The 20,294-nt window shown below is 41.4% G+C and overlaps 2 protein-coding genes across 2 annotated transcripts; one reads left to right on the top strand and one right to left on the bottom strand.

Moving 5' to 3' along the window:
* Positions 1-1,428: 1,428 nt before the first annotated feature.
* Positions 1,429-2,350, bottom strand: Defb135 (defensin beta 135). Its single transcript, XM_052191689.1, has 2 exons — positions 2,293-2,350; positions 1,429-1,598 (listed from the first exon to the last, which is right to left on the bottom strand). The coding sequence occupies exons 1-2, from the start codon at positions 2,348-2,350 to the stop codon at positions 1,429-1,431; spliced, it is 228 nt and encodes a 75-aa protein (XP_052047649.1).
* Positions 2,351-10,645: 8,295 nt separating this feature from the next.
* Positions 10,646-11,561, top strand: Defb136 (defensin beta 136). Its single transcript, XM_052190473.1, has 2 exons — positions 10,646-10,700; positions 11,386-11,561. The coding sequence occupies exons 1-2, from the start codon at positions 10,646-10,648 to the stop codon at positions 11,559-11,561; spliced, it is 231 nt and encodes a 76-aa protein (XP_052046433.1).
* Positions 11,562-20,294: the final 8,733 nt, after the last annotated feature.

Raw genomic sequence — 20,294 nt, 5'->3', positions numbered from 1 at the left:
ATCATGAATAAGGAAACACAGACAAGTGTTCTAACCTCCAGCTGTGCCCCAGTCACAAGCAAAGACATATGACCATTTAGTAAACATCTATTAATCAGAGGCGAAATACAAATTCAATTACCATGTATCACTAGTATATATACCCCAGAGCGGGGTAAGGGATAGAAAACAGTAGCCAGGATCCAGAATATTTAGTAACAACATAGAGAATGGAAACGGGTGCCAGCAATCTGAAAGGCAGAAGAGAGATTTCTGGGTCTGCAACGACATGGGGGTCCACTAAAACCAAATGTAACCTATAAAAAAGAAAGAAAGAAAGAAAGAAATGTTTGTCACAAAACTATAAAAGCCCCAAACTAGAAACTATAGATGCAATCATTTAACTACACAAAAATAGTCACAGATACCTCATCTGACATAATTCTGCACACCTTTGAGAAGTGTACATGGTACAATGGTATGCATTTCAGAGTCTGACCTAAAAAAGTACAGCATGGGCTGGGAAGATCTAATTTAGTTGTAGAGCCCTTGCTTGGAATGAGCAAGCCCCTGGGCTCTGTCTGCAGCCCCACAAAAGTACATCTTGCTTTTTTTTTTTAAAGTGCCACAGAAGTTTTAGTCTTTATTTCTTTTATTGATTATCTTATTTATTTATATTTCAAATGTTGTCCCCCTTTCCAGTTTCCCCTCTGAAACCCCCCATCCCACCTCTTCCCCATTGCTTCTATGAGGGTGCTCCCACTCCTGCCTTACTGCCCTAGATATGCTGGGGCATCAAGCCTTCACAAGACCAAGGGCCTCTTCTCCCATTGATACCAGATAAGGCCATCCTCTCCTACATATGCAGCTGGAGCCATGGGTCCCTCCATGTGTATTCTTTGGTTGGTAGTTTAGTCCCTCAGTGTGGATGCTTGCAGCCAACCATCGTACTGAGTACGGGGACCCCAATGGAGGAGTTAGGGGAAGGACTGAAGGAGCTGAGGGGCTTTGCAACCCCATAGGAAGAACAACAATATCAACCATTCAGATCCCGCCAGAGCTCCCAGGGACAAAATTACATCTTAAAGAAGTAACTACTAGATGACTACATTGATATAAGGTTTAAAATGGGTTCTGGGACTTTTCCTTTAGAAGCATCTTAGGAAATGTCCCTTACAGGGTAAAGAGAAAAGTACTGGTGACAAGGTATTTAAAGTATATACTAAAGGAAGGAAAGCAAGAAACACACTATAAAGAAAAGCTGTCTGGCAGAAGCCATTGTTTTAATAGGATGGATGGCACAACGGCAGCAAACTTGCATGCTGTGTGTTCACCAGCCCTAGAGCACCAGTCTGGGGACAAAGGAGTCAAGAGGATGCAAGGTACAGTGTCCATCGAGTGTCTCAGAATTCCCAGAGGTACCAGCAGGAGGCCCCTGAATACTCACAGCTACTTCACGAAGAGAACAGGCATTTCCTTTTTCTCTATACAGCACAGGAATTGAGTACCACAGAAAATGTGATAAAATTCTTCTCCTTGACATTTACTCCTGCAAACGCCTTTTAGTTTCCAGCACAGATCGAAAATCCGTCTTATGTACATATTCATCCCACTTCTAACTGCAAGCAGAGATAAAAGGGTTAATATACAGTTATTGTTCTCCAGTGTCACATGGCCAAGGATAAGTTAGACTTCCAGCACTTCACACATTTTAATAAGAAACTCTACATAATCAAATATATCCATCCTATCTTATGGCTACATACCCCTTCTAGTTACTTTGACCTCATTTTCCAGGGACTATATTAGGAGCCATTAGCTCCCATGATGCAAAATTACATGAGCCACTGATAATTTATATGCATATGACAACAAGGTATATTCAGCTTGCAACTATTTTCAACATGGAAAGATCAGACCATGAGGAAGTTCCAGTAGTGTACAGACTCTGTATCAGGAAACGCGAGCATCTCCCAAGGAGCTTTTGATTGTCAAAACTTGAGTCTTCCACCCACCTCCTATTTGTGCTCGAAGAGTCCCATCATTCCACTCTGCCCCATTTCTGCCAACATCAGTCCATCACACACAGGCTCCACGGGTGCTCAAGAGTCAAATTCAGAACCAGTTTCTTCTCAGAAGAAAGCCATCTCGTGTTAGTGCTCCTGGCATCTTCTCTTCATTCCCTACCACAGCCCACACTGTCCATCTCTGCCCATGTGTCTCCCTGTTTCTGCTTCTCTCCTCTCAGCACCACCTTCATCTTAGTCTTACAGACCCTCATAACCTAATTCCATAAGAAAGACTCCATTTTACCTGATGGAACATAGGAGAGCAAGACAAAGAACACAAGAATCAACTGTAGGCTCCCCATAGTCAAACCAGTGAGCAGAGTCATCAGAGATGCAAAGAAGAGTCACTCTCTGTGTAGCTCTTTAGATATAAGGATTTACGTGGCTAGTGAACCTTTAGGGACAAGAACATCTGCTTGCTCCACTGAGCAGCCCAACAAATGCAAGATCTGACTTTGAAAATAACATCTCATCCCTAACACTGGCTTGCTGCCAGCTGCTTGTGAACTAGCCACCCAATTTACACCACACACAGTCTCGTTGCAAGTCCTACTGGGATTCAGGGTAAATGTTATTCTATCTTCAGAGTGCACCCCATTTAACAGATGTCTAGTATGCTTACAAACCTGTATGTCTAGCACATGTCATTGGTAGTGTTGAGATGGTTATTTTCACTCCTACGCATACAAAACTCAGATTGGAGTTCTCCCCATTTGAAAAACAAGTCCTCTGCATCATAACAGGAATAAATAGCTTTCCAAAGTTCCTGCAAATCATCAATGCCAACAGCACAATGTGCACACAGGGCTTCCTGACCCCTGGCATGTGAAAGTTGAAGACTGGCCTAACATGATTCTGATTTGGGTGAAAGCTTTTTAGAAACATAAGAGCTCCCCAAAGAGTGCAAGACAACCCTCCATAATACCACCAGCACCCAGCACAATTCCAGAGAACACACTGAGCCTTGATCTTCTAACCCTGGCACGTGCTTAGGCATGTGCTGGCAGTGGGGGGATGCACAGGGAGCTTGATAAACCTCCCTTTCATTGACACATTCACATATTCACATTCCCACCACCATCGTCTTCTAAACCATCCATGAAAAGTACTAATAATCCTGACACAATTCTACTTCATGAAATGTTTGAAAAATAAGAATCATCATTCCTAATAACTTAGCAGCTCACTTAAATCTTAATCAGAGGAAAGTAGAGCAATGTAATAGTATCACATACAACTATGGCTATTAGTGTGTTGAGTTAAACACGGGGTTAGATCTTGTCAAACTCTTGAAATTTGAAATTTGCACTTAGATTCTTTCTTTTTAAAATTGTTTAGGCCAGGCAGTGGTGGCACATATCTTTAATCCCAGTATTTGGCAAGCAGAGGTAGGTGGATTTCTGAGTTTGAGGCCAGTCTGGTCTACAAAGTGAGTTCCAGGACAGCCAGGGCTATACAGAGAAACCCTGTCTCGAAAACAAAACAAAACAAAACAAACAAACAAACAAACAAGCAAATGGTTTTGTTTTTTCAAGATGGCCTTTTTCCATTAGCTCTGGCTGTCCTGGAACTCTCAAGTAGACCAGGATCTGGGATTAAGGTCTTATGCCATTACTCCAAACTTTGGGCTTAGATTCTTGATCTTTAAAATCAATGGTTGAATTTGTCTTTTCTTAAGTAATCCTGAGCTCTAGTGGAAGGCTGTGAGCTAACCAGTGTCAAACCAGTCCCTACAACCCAACTTCAGGCCCTCTGTACACCCAAGGTTCCAATCTGTCCCCCATGGACTCATTTCAGAAGTCTATTTTTACAGACCTGAGCTCTAGATACAACCCTACAGATGTAGGCACCAGAGCAGCATACCTGCTGACCCGGACAGCAGACGCGCCTTGTGAGAGATCCAGGGGCAAGAGCACCTCCATGCCATGCCAGACTTGTGTGATGAAACCCTCTCAGACAAAACTAGTGTTCACAGATAAGAATAAGACCCACTTCACATCCACAGATGCCAATGTAATGCAACCCAACAAATATGATAAACCAAGGAACCAAAAGATCACACGAACTCAAGCACACAAGCAGAAGATTAAACTTCTGAGACAAATGGAAAACATAAGGAGAAAGCAATCAAGACATAGCACCACCACAAATAGACAGATAAATAACAGACAGACAGACCACAAAGGAAGACTTTAAAGATTCATGAAATAATTAACAAAATGTAGTGGTTTTCTCCAAAGTTTGATAAGGTTCTTGTGTCAGATTTCTTTTCTTTTTTCAATATCCATTTATCTTCACTAGCTTGCTACTGTATATAATTTGCTTAGGGTAATTGTTTGGATCTCATATGAAGCAAATTGTGGAAAGGCTCTGAACAAGAGTGATACAAACTGGAGAAGTCTCATCTCTGTCCCTCGCATGAAGGAGATCTAGAAGGAGGTTGAAACTCCTGCCTTATAAACTGAGCAAACATCCTAGACCAAACCGTCTACACTCCACTGCACTTCGTGATCAGCAAACTACTGGACCTGGGGAAGAATGCTCCTTTCTCTAAGATGATACATGATGTGGAAACATGCTCTGGTCACCAGGTAAGACTCAGAATTAACTGGAACACTACAAAGAACAGGTAAGAGATGTGGACTTCAGGACTCTAACAGTTTGGGGAACCATTGCCAAGACAGGGAGTTGGGAAGCAATAGAGAAGGGAACAGCAGTGTACAAGTGATCTGATAGGGGGCATTGGAAAAGGGGGCTCTGTAGGGAGGCGGGGAGGTAAATAAAGACTATGTTGGGGTTTTTTGTTGGTTTGGTTAGTTCGTTGGTTGGTTTTTTTTTTGTTTGTTTGTTTGTTTTGTTTTTGGTTTTTTTTTTTTTTTTTTTGAGACACAGTTTCACTGTGTGTAGCCCTGGCTGATAAGAACTCACTCTCTAGACCAGTCTGGCTTCAAACTCAGAGATCCTACAGACTCTGCCTCCCAAGGGCTGGGATTAAAGGCATGTGCCACCACCACCCAGCTTTTGTTTGTTTGTTTGTTTTGTTTTGTTGTTTTTAAGCTTACTCTCTCCATGCCTTTGCCAGTAAAATTATGAGCATAAAATATCCATATATAAACTCTCCTAGGTTTTATCTAACTATATTAAAAGTACAACCTTGGGAACATGAAGATGGCTCTGTGGGGAAAGGTGCTTGTTACCAAGCCTGGTTACCTGAGTTTCATCCCAAAAACTCATATTGCTGGAAGGAGAGCAACAACTTTTGAAAATAGTTCAATCACCTCCACATGATATTGTGGCACATATGTGTGAGTTACTATACCCAGGCATGTGCGTGTGCAGGTGTGCACACCCGTGCACAAATGAATCAAATGAAATTATGACTTTATACATCTCTTCCTGCCATGTTACTGTAGGGGAATTTTCTTGGATATACAGGCAACTAACTGTAAAGTGGTCCAAATACTGACCCCGCTGAACTGAACCAAATCCCCTCCCACTCTCTGGTGTATTCTCTTTCATATTCTCTACTGACTTTTCCTCCTCATGCATCCATAATGAACTCCAGCCTTTCAAGTGTTTCCACACTAGCTCTTACCTCATTTATTCACTGTGGAAATTCTTGTCTCTGCTTGTCTCCCTCATTGTCCTCAGAAATCCAAGGCATAAACATAACCTAGCTTATTACACTTGTGCTAAGAACTCCGAGAACAAACTCCCAGACATTACAATGTCTGTGGGAAGAATCATGGAGTGTGGACAGTTGACAGGGGTCAAGAAAAGCAGCAACAAGCCCTGGGGAGTTCTGGGCAGCTATCCCAGGGTTTGAGGGCATAAAGCCTTAAAAGCACAAGCCAGGAGCTTTCTTATCAAAGGCAATAATAGTTTCAATTGGTTACACAATCCCTTTGGGCAGGTATGCTTCCCAATCACTTGGGACAACCAGATCTTATAAACTTTACTGAACTTGCCCAGGTAGAGAAAGTAATCTATCTATCTATCTATCTATCTATCTATCTATCTATCTATCTACCTACTTACCTACCTACCTATATCTATATCGATCAATAGATAGATAGATATGGATATGGATATAGATAGATATGGATAGAGATAGATATGGATAGAGATAGAGACAGAGACAGAGACAGAGATAGAGATAGAGATAGAGACAAAGATAGAGATGGAGATGGAGATGGATATAGGTATAGATGTGCCTTGTGTTTGAATAATGTTCTATGTAGCCAGCTTGATTCTTTTGGTCTGAAGTCACCTCTCACTGATCATAGATTCTCCTGAACTGTACTCTTTTTTTTAATTTATTGATATATTTATTTACATTTCAAATGATTTCCCCTTTTCTGGTCCCCCACTCCCCGAAAGTCCCATCAGTCCCCTTCCCTCCCCCTGTTTTCCCACTTCCCTGTTCTGATTTTGCTCTATACTGCTTCACTGAGTCTTTCCAGAACAAGGGGCCACTCCTCCATTCTTCTTGTACCTCATTTGATGTGTGGATTATGTTTTGGGTATTCCAGTTTTCTAGGTTAATATCCACTTATTAGTGAGTGCATACCATGATTCACCTTTTGAGTCTGGGTTACCTCACTTAGTATGATGTTCTCTAGCTCCATCCATTTGCCTAAGAATTTCATGAATTCATTGTTTCTAATGGCTGAATAGTACTCCATTGTGTAGATATACCACATTTTTAGCATCCACTCTTCTGTTGAGGGATACCTGGGTTCTTTCCAGCTTCTGGCAATTATAAATAGGGCTGCTATGAACATAGTGGAACATGTATCCTTACTGTAACACCAAGTCTAGTTTTAAATATATTTTTACTTGTTCTTTGAGAATTTCATACATGTTTAGCACACGGTTGAACGCATTCCTTACTCTATCCTCTCAGCTCCCACCAGAACCACACTACCCCATCTTTCTCCTAATTTCTCGTAGTCTCTTTTTTAACTTACTGAGTTCATTTAGTGCTGCCAGCTGGGCATGGATAGAGGACCATCCACCAGAGCTTGGGCAACCCACCAGGGTCACTGCCCAGAAGAAAATGGACTCCTCGCTCCCCCAGCAGTAACCGCTACTGTGACCCTTTCTCACACTGTCAAAGTGACTCTAACCATGGAGGTAGTCGTGTTGTTATCACAACTGTAATTTTGTTGATGTTATGAATCTTAATGTAAATATCTGTGTTTCCCAATGGTCGTAGGTGACCCTACTGGTTGAGAAACACTGCTCTAGGAGGTGGCTAGCCAGGGCAGTTCTTAGTCTTTTTTGTTAATTGATAAATCCATGAAAAACTCCACATATGGTTGTGAATACCTGTAATCCTAGCACTAAAAAGGCTGAGGCAGAAGAATTGGAAGTTCAAGGCCAGTCTAGGCTATATTGCAAAACCTGATCCCCCAAAACAAACTAAAATCTAACATATTAAAAGAAAACACACAGACATCATGTGATGTTTAAGTTAGATTAATTATTCATATTCACAAATATTTACCATCTCTTTATGGTAAAACAAAACAAAACCTTGTTTCATTTTGCTTGAACTCACTGAGGCTGGCCTTGAACTCTTGATTGCCCTTCATCCACCACCAGAATGTTGGGCTTATGAACATGAGCCAGTGTGCCCAGATGGTGACAATTTTAAAACTCTTCTCCTGGATGTTTTAAATGTACAGAGCATTATTGTTATCTATGGTCAACCTAGTATGCACGCCATAACTTCCTGCCTCCATCTAGCAGATAGCCTCGCGCTTCTCTTTCTTATTCCACTTTACAGGATTCCAGCTCCATTCGTGTCAGATGATTAATATTGAATTTAGTCACCCTTTCTTTTTTCCTGGCAAAGTCATCAGTTGACAGACATATAGTTTATTTGAACTTACTGGTTTTGTGAAGAGTTTTTTCATAATTGATATGGAAGTCCCCAGTGTCTTCTTGACATGGTATTTTCATTTCTTTTTAACAAATTTCCACTAGTGTCATTTTTGATCATAAAGTTGTTCTCTTTCAATTTCTAGAAGATCCTTGGGGTGGCTTGAATATGTTTGGCCCATAGGAAGTAGTACTGTTGGGAGGTGTGACCTTGTTGGAGGAATCGTGTCACCGTGGGGGTGAGCTTTGGAGGTCTCCACCCATTGTGTCAGAGAGCTTCCTCATACCTGCCTGAGGAGGCTGAGTTCCCCTTTGAGAGTTTGTAGAACTCTCAGCTCCTTCTCTAGCACCATGTCTGCTTGGATACTTTTTTGTTTCCCACCACCATGATGATAATGGACTGAACCTCTGAAATTGTAGGCCAGCTCCAAATAAATGTTGTTCTTTAATTAAGACAGCCCTCCATGCTATTGCCCATAATGATTCTACTAATTTACATCTCAACCAATAGTCCACAAATATTCCCTCTTTTCACACCTCCCCATTACTTATTATCTTCAGTCTTTCTAGTGTAGCCATTCTTACTGGATCCAAATATTTGATCCCAGTTTCTATTGTATTTTTAGGCAGTTAGTGATGCTGAGCAATACTTTTATACAAGGTATCTTTTCTTCCTATTATACTGATAGCCATCATTTTTGGGAAAGTGGTCCAGCATGATAATATCCATTCAAAACAAAGACATGATTTTAGGTTTGTTAGACAAACACATCAAAATGCCACAGCTCCAGCAGAGCCTGTTTTCTCCACGCAAGACATTTCTACCCCGCTGAACCTTGATTTTCTGTCTCTAAAAAAATGGCCAAGTCTCTTTCCTGTGTTTATGATAGCAGATGTTTGAGATTCGACTGAAGCTCGTGATACTGTACATCCAATGCAGGGTACCCTGGAGCATCTCTTGAGCAAAGAATCCTTCCCTGAGAGAGAACATCTCACCACTGGCCACCAAAACACTTCAGTGTGGGAACCACTATCACAGTCTCACTCTGAGTTTAATCCACAGTAGCGCTCTTGGTTCTAGAAGCATCAGTGGAGACCAGAGTAACACTCTCTCAGCAGGATTTTGCCTTTATAAGGAAGATATTTGGAGGTCTCTGAAGGAGAAAGGAAGATGGATTCTATAATGGAATTTAGTGATAATACTGAGTACTCACAGTATTCCAGCATGGGTGCCAGCAAGATGGCTGCACTGGCAGTACAAGCAGTGCAAGCCTCACAGTGGGGGTTCAATCCCCAACAGTCACATAAAGGTGGAAGGCCTTAGTCAACGTCACAACGTTGTCCTTCAACCTTCTCCACATGCATGCTGAACACACACACATACACACACTCACATATTCACACACATTTACACACACACACACACACACTATATTTTTAAAATAAAGTATACCTGGGTTAGAGAGATGACTCTGCAATTAAGAGCACTAGCTGCTCCTCCTGAGATCCTGAGTTCAATTCCCTGCAACCGCATGGTTGCTCACAACCATTTACAATGAGATCTGATGCCCTCTTATGTCATGCCAGCATACATGTAAATAGAATGCTTAAATAAATAAATAAATAAATAAATAAATAAATATTTTTCAAAAAATATAAATAAGTGTATCAGCAAAAAAAAATTTTTTTAATTTTATCCTATCTTCAAAAGAATACTTACCACATGCATGTGGTTTTGGGGAAGATGAAGATGGAGTTGAGTTACTAAATAAAATCTTCAAAGAGTATGCCTTCAAAGCACAGTGTAATCAATAAAACTACACTCTACTGACATCTTACAGACTGTACTGTGTGGGCCACTTGGCAGCAAGCCTATACCTCAAAGGACAGAATAAAATCAAAGTTTGTATTAATCATTCATTACTGCCTCCAAGGAGTGTGGGCCTAATGGCTCTTCCCAAAGGACCCATCCTTACCTCCAGGGAACTATTGTTCAGGTCTACCGCTGGATCTAGGCATCCAACCTCGAAAACAGCACAGAATTTGCCCTCCCAGGAGAAAGCAAACTGGGTAGTTGGTTCCAACCCAACTACCCAACTGCCCAACACTGGGAGCTCCTCCCTGTCACCTGAGGTCCTTATATCTAGATAGGTTTCTCAAGCCATTTGTAAAAGGAAGCTCACTGGGGACTTTTCCACAGCAGTCTTTATGAGTAAGTAAAAACTGAATGAGGAGCAAAACCTCTACTCTTAGTCAAACCCTGATGGCATGTTAAGAGCCTTTTGCTTCTTGGAACCCTGTGAGTATTCTTTACCTGTGACCCTCCCAGCCTTGAACTGCCTGTGTTCTGTAATACTGTTTTTGGGACCCTGGGCTTTCAATGGGACTTGAAGGCAAACGATGTAACCATTTTTCTCCTGAAGTTTCAAGAGGGGAGAAGAAAAATGTTTACGCCTTTGGTGAGATGTCCTGCTCTGCAGATGGGGACACTCTTCCCTTAGCTGAATGCCTTCATCTCTGTGCTTTGAAGAAATGAACTTTGTAGTGCTGAATGGTACAATGTCTCTCTCCTCTTCTTCTGACCCCTATAGAAGCTGGGATCTCCCTGAAAGACTGAGCTAGAATCCAGCCCGACCTAACCCAGATCATCTCTATATACGAGGATTCCAGTCAGCTGTCTGGGCAGTTCCAGCACCATACCCTCCACAGCTATGAACCTGCATCTTTCATGCTTACTGTTCTTCCTGGTGACTTCATTGCCTGCAGGTAGGAGGTAGATTATGGGTCTGAATATGAAACGGTCTTCTAAAAGCTCAGATCCTAAAATTTTAAATAGATGATAGATAGATAGATAGATAGATAGATAGATAGATAGATAGATAGATAGAGATAGATAGATAGATAGATAGATAGATAGATAGATAGATAGATAGATAGATAGACAGACAGACTGACCTATGGGTATCAGCCCAGCATGGGATGTTTTACCCATAGGAGATGGGCCATCAGGTTAGGGCTAGGATGTGGATAAGGGTTGCCTTTCTCTATACTAACCATCTTTCACTATTTCCTGAAGACCTCCAGGATATTTAGGAGAATTCTTTTCATGATGCATACATCTCTACTCACCAAATTCCTATTGTTTTGTTTTAATTCAGAAACTTTCTATGTAGCCCTGGCTGTCCTGGAACTAGCTATGCAGACCAGGTTGGCCTTGAACTTCTAGAACTGCCTCAGTATCTAGAGTGCTAGGGTTAAAGGCATGCATTAGCATGCCCAATTTAAATCCCTCTCCATAGATCTAGACTCCACAGTCTTACTAAAGTATGATAGGAAGTAAGAGGATGGGTCCCAGAAGGAGAATAATGAACAGATACCAAACTCTCCATCGGCAAGCCCAGGCTCATTCCTAGCTTCCTGAAGAATGATTTGCCCCTTTTCTATCCTTCAGGTCACTGTGCGATCATCGGGAATAACGGTATAACCTTTCAAACATGTGCTTCAGTCAAAGGCTATTGTTTTTTTGGTTGTAGACTAGGATGGGTTTGGATTGCCTTTTGTAACAACATAATGTCCTGTTGTAAAAAGGACACCTCATATATACTTTCTCAAAGCAAAGGTGTATGACCTCGCTTCACAGCTCCAGTTAAAAGACCATGTGAATGAGTAAAAGCTGCTACTCTCTCTGGGAGGACCAGGAGCTCAAGAAATAGTATGGGTGACAGACAGGATCAAGGTTCTGTTGACTGGCAAAAGCCCACATGTATTTTGTAAGAAGCATTGCAATAAATGGCTCTCTGTGGTCTTCCTTGTCTTAAACCATAAATTCCTGTTTCAAATTCACCTGTGTGGGATTGGAGAAATGGCTCTGTGGTTACGAGCACCAGCTGCTCTTCTAGGGGATCTAGGTTTGTTTCCCATCACATATATGGTATATCTGTAACTCCAGTTCCAGGGGATATAATGCTCACTTTTGGTTTCCGCAGGCGTTTTTATATATGTGGTACACAGATGCACATGTAGGCCAGATACTACATACATAAAATTAAATTAAAAACAAAGAGTTGGTTATCCAATACCAAATGGTCAGCCCTGAAAAACATACAGCTACAAGTGATATATGAACTGAACATGTTGTATTTATGTATTTGGAAGCACACACACACACACACACACACACACACACACACACACGCATGCGCACTCACATGCACACGCACACTCGCACACACGCACACGCACGCGCGCGCACATGCATACACACTACCAAGCCTGTCTTGACTGCATCTGCTTTCGGTTCCACTGAACTCCTAGGTCTCCCTTGGGAAGTACAGGAGTCTGGCTTGCTATAGTTTCAATGAGTAGTTATGAATCCAACCAGAGACATGAAATACTGGGCCATCAAAACTCTTTTTAAGGCTCAAAGCCATAAAGCTTTCTAAGTTGTCTTTCTGACTCTGGACACAGGTCCCACACATTAACATCAGTACTTTTGTCCATGCCTCATAGACCCTCATGCTCAGAGTCCAGTTGCCCACACAACGGCCTTCTGCCAGTATGCTTCCTGATCATCCATTTCCATGAGCCCCTGCCCCAGGGGCAGAACCACAAGACTCCACCAAAATCCTTGTAATTCACTGTGGATCAATGAGAATGGTTGGCAGCCTCAGGTCAGGATTGGTCTTCCCCAAATTGTGGTCACAGTAACACTCTATGGGCACGGCAGGAGGGAACCACCTGCCCATAGACCTCCAGTTTCTGGACCTCACACTTCCAGTGGAAAAAAAGATCAAAATGGGTCCACACAGCTAGACTCTAATGACATGATACTTTGCTTAGCCCCTTTGAGACCGTCTAGGAACATCTATAGTATGTGGCAGCCTGCACTGGTTCCTTAAGGCTTGTCCTCTTATCAAAGAAAAGTGGGAGTGCGTGGGTCTCCCCTCTCTCGTGGATTGTCAGCCGATTCAATCCATGAGGGCAGAGGGAGCAGAGACATTGAGGAGGTGGAGGAGTGTGGGTTTGGGGATTGAAGGTGGTGGGGGTGATGGGAGTGGGGTGGAGGGGGTTGGGGGTGTTTCAAAGCCCTGTGAGTACCTACAGTGAATAAACCACAGCAGTATCACCTCTCGGGGTGCAGATCAGCTTTACTTAAGGTGATTCAAGATCTATAAAGTTTGGGGGGACTGAATGTAGCACTGAACTGTACACTTAAAAGGAATTGGGAGGAAGACTGGCAGAATGGTTCAGTGGGTAAAGGCACTTGCTACCAAACCTGACTATCTGGGCTTGATGATACCAGAACCCACAAGGTAGAAGGAAAGAGCCTCCGGTACATGCTTCAGCACATGTCTGCATGTGTAAACACACACACACACACACACACACACACATACATACCAACCATCTTGCTGAAAACCAGTGAGAAGCTGAGTTGAGACAGAGAAACTTGTCCAGTCATCCTTCTGGTGATAGACAACATTTAGAGTTGTACCACCCTGTTCAATCTTCATTGTTTGAGAAAGTGGACACACACCAGCTTGGGTAAGACTAAAAAGGACACAGATCAAAATTCAGTGCAATCTGCAGGTGGGCCCAGTTGTGCCGGCCTTTGAAAGTTCTGGGGTTCCCTCAGCACTGGGAGCCTTGGGCAAAAGAAAACCACAGGGGTAGGAAGGGCAGTCCCTAGGTTTTGCTTCCAACACCAGGGGGCACAAGCGCAGGCTTCCAGCCTTCTTGGCACAGTTTGTAAGCTGACAAGTCAGCTTGAATACTCAGAGCAACAGAGGGAGCCAGACAGGTGACTTTTACACTGCAGCTTGGGTTGGAAAGGAAGAGGGTGGGGCGCTTACTAATACTGGCTGTGAGGACAAGATCCATTTTGGGCTACATATGGTAATGAAGACTCTTAGCAATGGTAATGACTCTTTTTTTTTTTAATTGTACATGAATGTAGACTTGGAAGCCATCTATCTGAGAGTTCAATTCCTTGTCACTCTTTGTTGAGTGGCATTAGAAAGTGTACTTACTGGGGGGCTGGAGAGATGGCTCAATGGTTCCAGAGGTCCTGAGTTCAACTCACAGCAACCACATGGTGGTTCACAGGATCCGACACCCTCCACTAGTGTGTCTGAAGACAGTGACATTGTGTTCATATACATAAAAAAATAAACAATTCTTTAAAAAGAAAAGAAAATGTACTTACCAAACTTTAGTTGACCATCTGAACATGGAAAATAATAACCACATAACGAACCACAAGAAAGCTTTACCAAAAGAACTCGAGAGGATCTGAAATAGAACATTCCAGGCTTGGTCCTAGAGTCTATTGGACAAGAGGTCAGAAAGAATGACCTCTGAGACACATGCAAAGGCCTTCTCAAACAATATTCCTCTATATATTTTTAATTGCCTTAGAGTAGTGGACTTTCACGGGGGCTTTCCATACAATCTTTTTTTTATTAAATTATTTTATTTATTTACATTCCAGCCATTGCTCCCTTCCTCATCCCCCTCCTCCAACAGTTCCTCATCCCACTCCTCCTCCCCCTTGCCTCCGAGAGGGTGCTCCACACAACAGGCTCCCTATTTCCTAGGGCCTCAAGTCAAGATTAGACACATGTTCTTCCACTGAGGCCAGACCAGGCAGACCTCTGCTATATATGTATAGGGGGCCTTGGACCAGCCCACGTATGCTGCCTGGTTGGTAACTCAGTCTCCAGGAGCTCCCAGGGGTCCGGATTAGTTGAGACTGCTGGTATTCCAATGGGGTTGCCCTTCTCTTCGGCTTCTTGAATCCTTCCCCTGATTCAACCATAGCTACTGCTCCCCATCCTCTCCTCTCCTCTTACCCTGCCACAGTCTTTAACTTCCGGTATTCCTGCCCACCACCGTCATTGGTCTACTCCACCCCCCCACCCCCTAGCCTCCACCCCACAGCCCTGGAGCCTCAGCCCCAACCCCCTTAAAACCTTCTTCCTTCTCCCTCTCATGGCCCTTTCTAGCCTCCTGGGCTCTACAGATACTTCCAAATTAATACACAAATCCTTCAAAGCCAGGACCCACATATAAGGGAGAATATGCAGCATTTGTCTTCTGGATCTAGGTTACCCTACTCAGTGTATTGCTTTCCAGTTTCATCCATTCTTTGTTTGTTTGTTTTTGTGCTAAGTTCATTTTCCTTTGTGTGTGAATCACATTTTCATAATTCATTCATCACCTGATGGACATCTAAGTAAACTCCATATTTTTGTTAGTTTTTTTAAATTATTTATTTATATGAGTACACTGTTGCGATCTTCAGACACATCAGACAAGGGCATTGGATCCCATCATAGATGGTTGTGAGCCACCATGTGGTCGCTGGGAATTGAACTCAGGACCTCTAGAAGAGCAGACAGTTCTTAGCCACTGAGCCATCTCTCCAGCCCCACATTCATTTCTTAGTGATTCACACAATATTTCTAATCTTAAAAATACTCAGCTAGACCAGCAGATATCCCTAATTAGAGTTGGATTATAAACCACCATCTGAAAGACAGTGGGGAAATAAAAATATCCTCATGCTTGACTTAATTGCATAGATAAACAAACCTCTTCACAACAGTAAACAAAAAAGACAACACATAGAAGATAGTATACAAGGAACAGGCAAACATCTGTGAAGATGGCTTTAAATTTTGAAGAAGGAATCAATAAAGATGTTCACAGATGAAAAGATAAAGACATCTAATACAGCAGCCAAGTCACACCCTTCTTGTCAACTTTAAAAATGAGTGTAATCGCCGGGCAGTGGTGGCACACACCTTTAATCCCAGTACTTGAGAGGCAGAGGCAGGCAAATTTCTGAAATCAAGGCCAGCCTGGTCTACAGAGTGAGTTCCAGGGCAGCCAGGGCTATACAGACAAACCCTGTCTTGAAAACCAAATAAATAAATAAATAAATAAATAAATAAATAAATAAGGTTTTTTAAATAAGATTGTTATCAGAAATTCTGAACATGAGGAGTCTGCCTAAGTCTCCTCCTAGCCATTCAAGTCTATCAGTCAGAAGTGTATATTAGCCCAGAAGCTCTGAAAACCCAAGACACCTTCACATATCAAATCATTCCCAAGAAGAAGGAAGGAGAGGGCCCTTGTCCTGGAAAGGCTTGATGCAACATTGTAGGGGATTACCAAGACAAAGAAGTAGGAGGGGGTTGATTGGAGAGCAGGCAGAGGAAAAAGGGCTTATGGGACTTAAGGGGAGGGGGGAACTGGGAAAGGGAAAATCATTTGGAATGTAAACAAAGAATATAGAAAAAAACGAAAAAGAAAAAATGAAGAAAAAAACAAAGAAAACCAATAATAGTGTGTGACCGGCTGCATTGTCAAGCAGCAAAGGAAAGTGAAGGATCTTTCAATTAATAGGACCAACAATGAGTCATTCAATAAGTAGGGACAAGAATAAATTGTTCAATAAGTAGGGACACCTTTCTGAAAGAATAAGGTTGGTGGCTCACTGCACACCTTACCCTAGAATAAATTCGAAATGAATCAGAGACAGGAAATTATGAAGAGGAATTCATAGGATTACTTTAACATCTTTTTGCCTGAAATAACACACAAATGCCATTTTAGAAAATAGTACGCTACATCTGCATGAAAAATTCAAAAAGGAAAATAATCAGAAACAAAACAAATAATAAATTCTTAGAAGTTGGATTAAAAGTTCCAAGTAGGCCATCTCTCTGGTGACTGAGCAGGCAGGTACAGCCAGGAGCACAGGGAACACAGCAGTAGTAGAGCAGCTGGGACAGGGTCTATCTGGACTCCACCTGCACCCAGGAGCTGGGCAGCAGCACAGCACTCTGTGCCAGGGGAAGAGCCAGTCACCCAGGGGTGCTGAGACAGACTTGTAGGCCCACAGAAGGGATAAGACCAGAGACAGCAGGACCAACTAACACCAGAGATAACCAGATGGTGAAAGGCAAACATAGGAACATTACCAACAGAAACCAAGGCAACATGGTACCATCCAAACCCAGTTCTCCCACAACAGCAAGTCCTGGATACCCAAACACATTGGAAAAGCAAGATTTTGATTTAAAAATCACAGCTCATGATGCTGATAGAGGGCTTCAAGAAGGACATAAATAACTCCCTTAAGGAAATACAGGAGAACACAGGTAAACAGGTAGAAGCCCTTAAAGAATTACAGGAACAACTGGAATACCCAAAACATAATCCACACATCAAATGAGGTACAAGAAGAAAGGAGGAGTGGCCCCTGGTTCTGGAAAGACTCAGTGAAACAGTATTCGGCAAAACCAGAATGGGGAAGTGGGAAGGGGTGGGTGGGAGGACAGGGGAAGAGAAGGGGGCTTACGGGACTTTCGGGGAGTGGGGGGCCTAGAAAAGGGAAATCATTTGAAATGTAAATAAATTATATCGAATAAAAAAAAAAAAGAATTACAGGAAAACGAAACAGGTGAAGGAATTGAACAAAACTATCCAGGATCTAAAAATGAAGGTAGAAACAATAAAGAAATCACAAAGGAAAACAACTCTGGACATAGAAAACCTAAGAAAGAATTCAGAAGTCATGGAAGCAAGCATCAACAACAGAATATAAGAGATAGAAGAGAGAATCTCAGATGCAGAAGAAACCATAGAAAGCCAACAGTCAAAGAAAATGCAAAATGCAAAAAGCTCCTAATCCAAAACCTTAATCCAGGAAATCCAGGACAAAATGAAAAGACCAAATCTAAGGATTATAGGTATAGAAGAGAGTGAAGATTTCCAACTTAAAGGGCCAGTAAATGTTTTCAACAAAATTATAGAAGAAAACTTCCTTAACCTAAAGAAAGAAATGCCCGTGAATATACAAGAAACCTACAGAACTCCAAATAGATTGGACCAGAAAAGAAATTCTTTCCTTCACATAATAATTAAAACACCAAATGCACTAAACAAAGAAAGAATATTAAAAGCAGTAAGGGGAAAAGGTCAAGTAACATATAAAGGCAGACCTATCAGAATTACACCAGACTCTCGCCAGAGACTATGAAAGCCAAAAGATTCTGGGCAGATGTCATACAGGCCCTAAGGGAACACAAATGCCAACCCAGGCTACTATACCCAGTAAAACTCTCAATTACCATAGATGGAGAAACCAAAGTATTCTATGACAAAAACAAATTTACACAATATCTTTCCACAAATCCAGCCCTTCAAAGGATAATGAATGGAAAACACCAACAAAGGTAGGGAAACTACACACTAGAAAAAGCAAGAAATTAATCTTCTTTTAACAAATCAAAAAGAAGAGAGCCACATAAACATAACTCACCTCTAATAACAAAAATAACAGGAAGCAACAATCACTTCTCCTTAATATCTCTTAATATCAATGGACTCAATTCTCCAATAAAGGGACATAGAATAACAGACTGGATACATAAGTAGGACCCAACATTTTGCTGCATACATGAAACTCACCTCAGGCACAAAGACAGACCTCAGAGTAAAAGGCTAGAAAACAATTTTCCAAGCAAATGGTCCCAAGAAACAATCTGGTGTAGCCATTCTAATATCAAATAAAATCGACTTTCAACCTAAAATAATCAAAAAAGATAAGGAAGGACAATACTCATCAAAGAAAAAATAAACCAAGATGAACTCTCAATTCTGAACATCTATGCTCCAAATACAAGGGCACCCACATTTATAAAAGAAATTTTACTAAAGCTCAAAGTATACATTGCACCCCACACAATAGTAGTGGGAGACTTCTCATCAATGGACAGATGAGGGAAACACAAACTAAACAGAGAAACAGTGAAACTAGCAGAAGTTATGAACCAAATGGATTTAACAGATATCTATAGAACATTTTATTCTAAAACAAATGAATAAACCTCCTTCTCAGCACCTCATGGTACGTTCTCCAAAACTGACTGGGTCACAAACCAGATCTTAGCAGATATAAGAAGATTGAAATAATTCTATGTACCCTATCAGATCACCACGACTAAGATTGGTCTTCAACAACAACAAAAATAACAGAAAGCCTACATAAACATGAAAACTGAGCAACATTCTACTCAACAATAACTTGGTCAAGGAAGAATAAAGAAATTAAAGATTTTTTAGAATTTAATGAAAATGAAGGCACAACATACCCAAACTTATGGGGACACAATGAAATCAGTGCTAAAAGGAAAACTCATAGCTCTGAGTGCCTGCAAAAAGAAACTGGAAAGAGCATACACTAACAGCTTAACAGCACGGCTGAAAGGCTCTAGAACAAAAAAGAAGCAAATACACCCAAGAGGAGTAGATGGTGGGAAATAATCAAACTCAGGGCTGAAATCAACCAAGTAGAAACAAAAAGAACTATACAAAGAATCAACCAAACCAGGAGCTGGTTATTTGAAAAAACCAACAAGATAAATAAACCCCTAGCCAAACTAACCAGAGGGCACAGAGACAGTATCCAAATCTGTAAAATCAGAAATGAAAAGGGAGACATATCAACAGATACTGAGGAAATCCAAAAAAATCATCAGATCCTACTATAAAAACCTATACTCAACAAAAGTGGAAAATCTACACGAAATGGACAATTTTCTAGACAAATACCAGGTACCAAAGTTAAATCAGGATCAGATAAATGATCTAAGCAATCTCATAACCCCTAAAGAAATAGAAACAATCATTAATCGTCTCCCAACCAAAAAAAGCCCAGGACCAGATGAGTTCAATTCAGAGTTCTATCAGACCTTCAAAGAAGATCTAATATCAATACTCTTCAAATTATTCCACAACATAGAAACAGATGGAACATACCCAATTCATTTTATAAAGCCACAATTACTCTGATACCTAAACCACACAAAGACCCAACAAAGAAAGAGAACTTTAGACCAATGAATATCAGTGCAAAAATACTCAATAAAATTCTTGCCAACCAAATCCAAGAACACATCAAAACAATCATTCACCATGATCAAGTAGGCTTCATCCCAGGGATGCAGGGATGGTTCAATATATGAAATCCATCAATGTAATCCATTATATAAACAAACTCAAAATAAAAAAAAACACATGATCATTTCATTAGATGCTGAGAAAGCATTTGACAAAATCTAACACCTCTTCATGATAAAAGTCTTGGAAAGAACAGAAATTCAAGGACCATACCTAAACATAGTAAAAGCAATATACAGCAAACCAGTAGCCAACATCAAACTAAATGGAGAAGATTTAAAGCAATCTCACTGAAATCAGGAACTAGACAAGGCTGTCCACTCTCCCTACCCATTCAATATATTTCTCCAAGTCCTAGCCAGAGCAATTAGACAACAAAAGAAGGTAACA

The sequence above is a fragment of the Apodemus sylvaticus genome, chromosome 8 (genome assembly GCF_947179515.1).
Source record: "Apodemus sylvaticus chromosome 8, mApoSyl1.1, whole genome shotgun sequence".
Lineage (NCBI taxonomy): Eukaryota > Metazoa > Chordata > Mammalia > Rodentia > Muridae > Apodemus > Apodemus sylvaticus.
Note: the sequence above shows the minus strand (reverse complement) of the source record. Positions and strands in the feature narration are given on the sequence as shown.